This window comes from Arachis ipaensis, chromosome B01 (genome assembly GCF_000816755.2).
Source record: "Arachis ipaensis cultivar K30076 chromosome B01, Araip1.1, whole genome shotgun sequence".
In the NCBI taxonomy this organism is placed as follows: Eukaryota; Viridiplantae; Streptophyta; class Magnoliopsida; order Fabales; family Fabaceae; genus Arachis; species Arachis ipaensis.
The window spans coordinates 52,400,085-52,404,044 of record NC_029785.2 but is presented as its reverse complement, the minus strand read 5'-3'; the positions used below and the strand labels follow the sequence as shown (position 1 = coordinate 52,404,044).

The 3,960-nt window shown below is 39.1% G+C and overlaps 1 protein-coding gene across 1 annotated transcript in view; it reads right to left on the bottom strand.

Annotated features, from left to right (window-relative positions):
- The window catches only part of LOC107630403 (lipid transfer-like protein VAS), a 2,372-nt gene continuing 1,641 nt past the window's right edge, over positions 3,230 to 3,960 (bottom strand). Inside the window, exon 3 of the mRNA XM_016333515.2 lies at positions 3,230 to 3,590. Coding sequence (XP_016189001.1) covers positions 3,496 to 3,590 — 95 coding nt within the window. The 3' untranslated portion in view covers positions 3,230 to 3,495. The remainder of the gene's footprint in view (positions 3,591 to 3,960) is intronic.

Sequence of the window (3,960 nt, the reverse complement as noted above, 5' to 3'; positions counted from 1 at the left end):
TTACGACGTGTGCCCACGCGAGCTCTCCTATCAACCCGCCTTTTGTCCGGCACGTCGTTAGGCCGATCCATCTCAGGTACTCGCCCAGCTCCCCGCTGTGAGGCCTCAACAGGAATAGCAACGGCTCTCGGATCGCCCAACTGCGGATCCGGAGACAAAAACCTCTTCCCGTGCTGACTCCACCAATCCAAGAACTGATGCGACGGACCAGGGTCAGCAACAACATCGAATCTCAGCACGCTCTCCGTACGGTCGTCCCAATACTGATGCCACTTCTGCAAATGGGACGGGAACCATCGATCGCCGCCTCTGCCTTCCTTCAACATCAGAAAGTCGATGTTTAGGGCGGCCTGTGGACGGGGCTGCACCCCTCCAAACTGCGGAAGAACCCTATCTACTTGATGCCACTCTATGACGGCAAAGTAGATAAGCGATGTAACAGACCGCCACAGCACCATATGTCGAGGCTCCAAAACCTCGGGATGCACGACCTGAAGTACGTCAGGGCTACTGTACGGCATCCAGATAAACTGCACGCAGAACGATACAATGTCAGGGCAACTCGTGATCCCAACTCGTAAATCGTGGTTAAATAAAAAAACTTATTAAGTAACATACTGACCTCTCTATCCTGCAACCGGTCTATCCAGAGCCTCCACGTCTGAACTCTAAGACCCTTCTCGCTACTGGAAGGGATGTAACCTGACCACCTGCGACATGCACATGTGTTACCGCTACTTATATGTGTGCTTAGGGTATCCAATACATTATGAATGAACACGCGGTTATGTGTAGTAAATTGAAATAGACAAAGATTAGTAAAGTACCTCGAGGCCAACGGACAGCTGAACATCTCAAATCCTGCAGGCCTAAACCGAGGAAATCGCCAGAAAATCCATGACTGAAGTAGCTGAAGTGGGCCCGCTAGCTTGTTAACATTTCTGTTCGCCACACGGCACATGCACCGGTACAACCATGCCAGTGCTGCAGAACCCCAGCTGTAGGTCCCCATCTCCTCCAGCCTAGCTACAAACGGAAGCCATCTGATGTGAAGCGGTTGCCCGACTTTTCCGCAAAAAGCTGCGTGCCCAACAACATCATGATGTACGCACGGGCATAACGACGCACAGTATCCTCATCAGCTCCCTCCGGGCACTCACCAAACGTCTCCTGAAACCAGTTGCAGTTGACCGCGTACTTCTGAACCTGGCTAGGAGGAGGTACCACTCCAAGCAACTCCTCGAACCAAACCTAGGCTGGACGGCCACCCTCGATGTATATATGGAACTCTGATAGGCAGCCGCTGACGTAACGCCCGTCCACTGGCAAACTCAGCTGGTATGCCACGTCCTGCAGTGTGATCGTGCACTCTCCGAACGGCATATGAAACGTGTGCGTCTCCGGACGCCATCGCTCAACAAACGCACTGACAAGGGCCTCGTCCAACCGGAACCATCTATCGTTCAGCCTTGCAAGATGGTAAAGACCAGCCATCTACAGGTACGGAACGTATCTGTCATCCAGGACCATGCCCTGCTGCCGCCGCATGCTTCTGATGCATCACTGAGGCTGCGGAAGAAATGAACCGCATTATTAGAACCAGGTTAATTACCGGTGACAAACATAATCAACACGATAATTGATAAACCAAAAAATCTTACTATGTATAGCCGCTTAAAAATCCAAGAACGAGAACCATTTGCATAAGAAACTTAAATTAGAAACCACCATAGGCTACTGACATGAAAGGTCTAACATTATAAAACCACAACTAAACCGCTTACATAAACCACTAACATAAACCACTAACGTAAACCGTTAACGTAAACCGCTTACATAAACCACATACATAAACCACTAAGATAAACCACTAACATAAACCACTAAGATAAACCACTAAGATAAACCACCAACATAAACCACTAACAAAAACCACTAACATAAACCATTAACAGAAATCACTAACATAAACCACTAAAATAAACCACCAACTAAACCAACATCTAACCCGCATGCCAAACCACTAACTCACATATACCGGTAAAACAAAGTTATTTCCGTACTAACCTCTTCGTTGATGACCCCAGCTATATGGGCGACTCCGTCCAAGCGATATAACCGTGCCGGATCGTCCCCCATGAGCAGAGTATTCCGTTCAGGTCTTTCTCGGAGAGAATCTGGGTCGTTTTCTCTGAGATTTGGTGGGGCAGGAGAAGGTGAGAATGGTTCGAATGAGGCTGATTCGAACTCCTTATATAGCCCAATCACTAGTAATTCGAACCAGGGTGGTTCGAATTACTAACAACCTAGCTTAAGCGTAATTCGAACCAGGGTGGTTCGAATTACATGATGACCTCATTTACCCATAATTCGAACTGGAGTGGTTCGAATTACTTGCATTCCTAGTTCGAACCAAGCTGGTTCGATTTACTTTCAATTTTTTCTTTGAAATTCGAACTGCTCTGGTTCGATTTATTTGAAGATGAAGTTCGAACTAGCCTGGTTCGAATTACATAAAAATATGATCTGGCTCATTGCTGTATCGATTTTCATTTTGGCTCATATAAGTAAATTTGGATTGATGTTGGCTTATTATAGTATTTTGCCCTTTTTTAAATATAACTAGACTTTCTTAAAAGATTAAGACGTATTTAAAAAAATTGTATTCTTAGGAATATTATTTTCAAAAAGTGAAAAATAGTATAATTGAGTATTATACAAAAAAAAATTTGTTTCTTTAGTGCAACAAATAGTTGGAAATTATTTTTAATAAAATAATGACTATGAGTTCTAATTTATCTTTTTAATTATTCTCCGAATACTTAAGTAATTACAAAATTAAATATATGTATTCTTTTTTAACACAACAAAAAAGTAAAAATTCAAAACTTTTTTATTTAGATTGAAAAAGTTAAGATGAAATAAGAAAAATTCTTTGACAAGAAACATAATAATTAAATAATTAATAATAAATTCATATTTTATTTTTCGTTTCTTCGTATATCAATCCACCTTTTTTTATGGGAATAAAATTTTATATTCCACACAAAAAGTTACTCTTAAAAATAAAATACTTTAAGAAATAAATTTTTAAAATTTTTAATAATCATAAAAATAATATATTTCCTAAAATGGATATATCGATAAAGTATATTTGTATAATGTATAGGACGTTGACCTCAGTCAATTCATCGCGGAAGGGAGAAAAATTTGTTACATATTTCCGGGATGAGTCTGATAATAATACCATTCATAAATCATTAATAACTATGATGCAATCAGAAGAAGCACAAATAGGTCTATGAACTGAATTTTTCTCTGCCTCGCTCCCTAAACAAATGTACTCAAATTGAATCAGGGGTTTCCAAATTAATTTAGAAAAAACAAAAAAAAGAACCCGATCGCAATCGAATAGCTGACTAGCCAACATAGGAAAATACATAGATATTAAATCGAATATATGGCGGTTTTCCAAGGGTAACCCCCTTTCCTTCTCTAGTTAAACAACATAGATGCCCAAAACAAGGCTAAGAAAGAAAATCCAGTTACTGCAACTCTTGCTGCACTTCCTTTGTCACTTCCGGGTGTAGCTGCAAGGGTAAACATGTACTTTTATTAGATAAGTTAGAATAATGTAATTAGCAGCTTCTGTGGGTCGATGAATGTTTTGTTAGATTGTGTATTTTTATGCGGAGTCTGAAATGCAAATTTTGAAATATTTATTTTTTTTATTATCTTTTATTTTTAATAAAAATTTCAATTTTTTAATATTTAAAAATATAACTTATATATTTAAATTTTACACGTTTAAATATTAAAAAAATAAATTAAAACTCTTCGTTGTTACTCATCATTCTAGTTACTACTTATATTTTAAGTCTAATTTAGATAAATAACTTAATTAATTTGAAAAAAAACACATAAACAATAAATATTTATATTAAAAATAATTTATTTAAT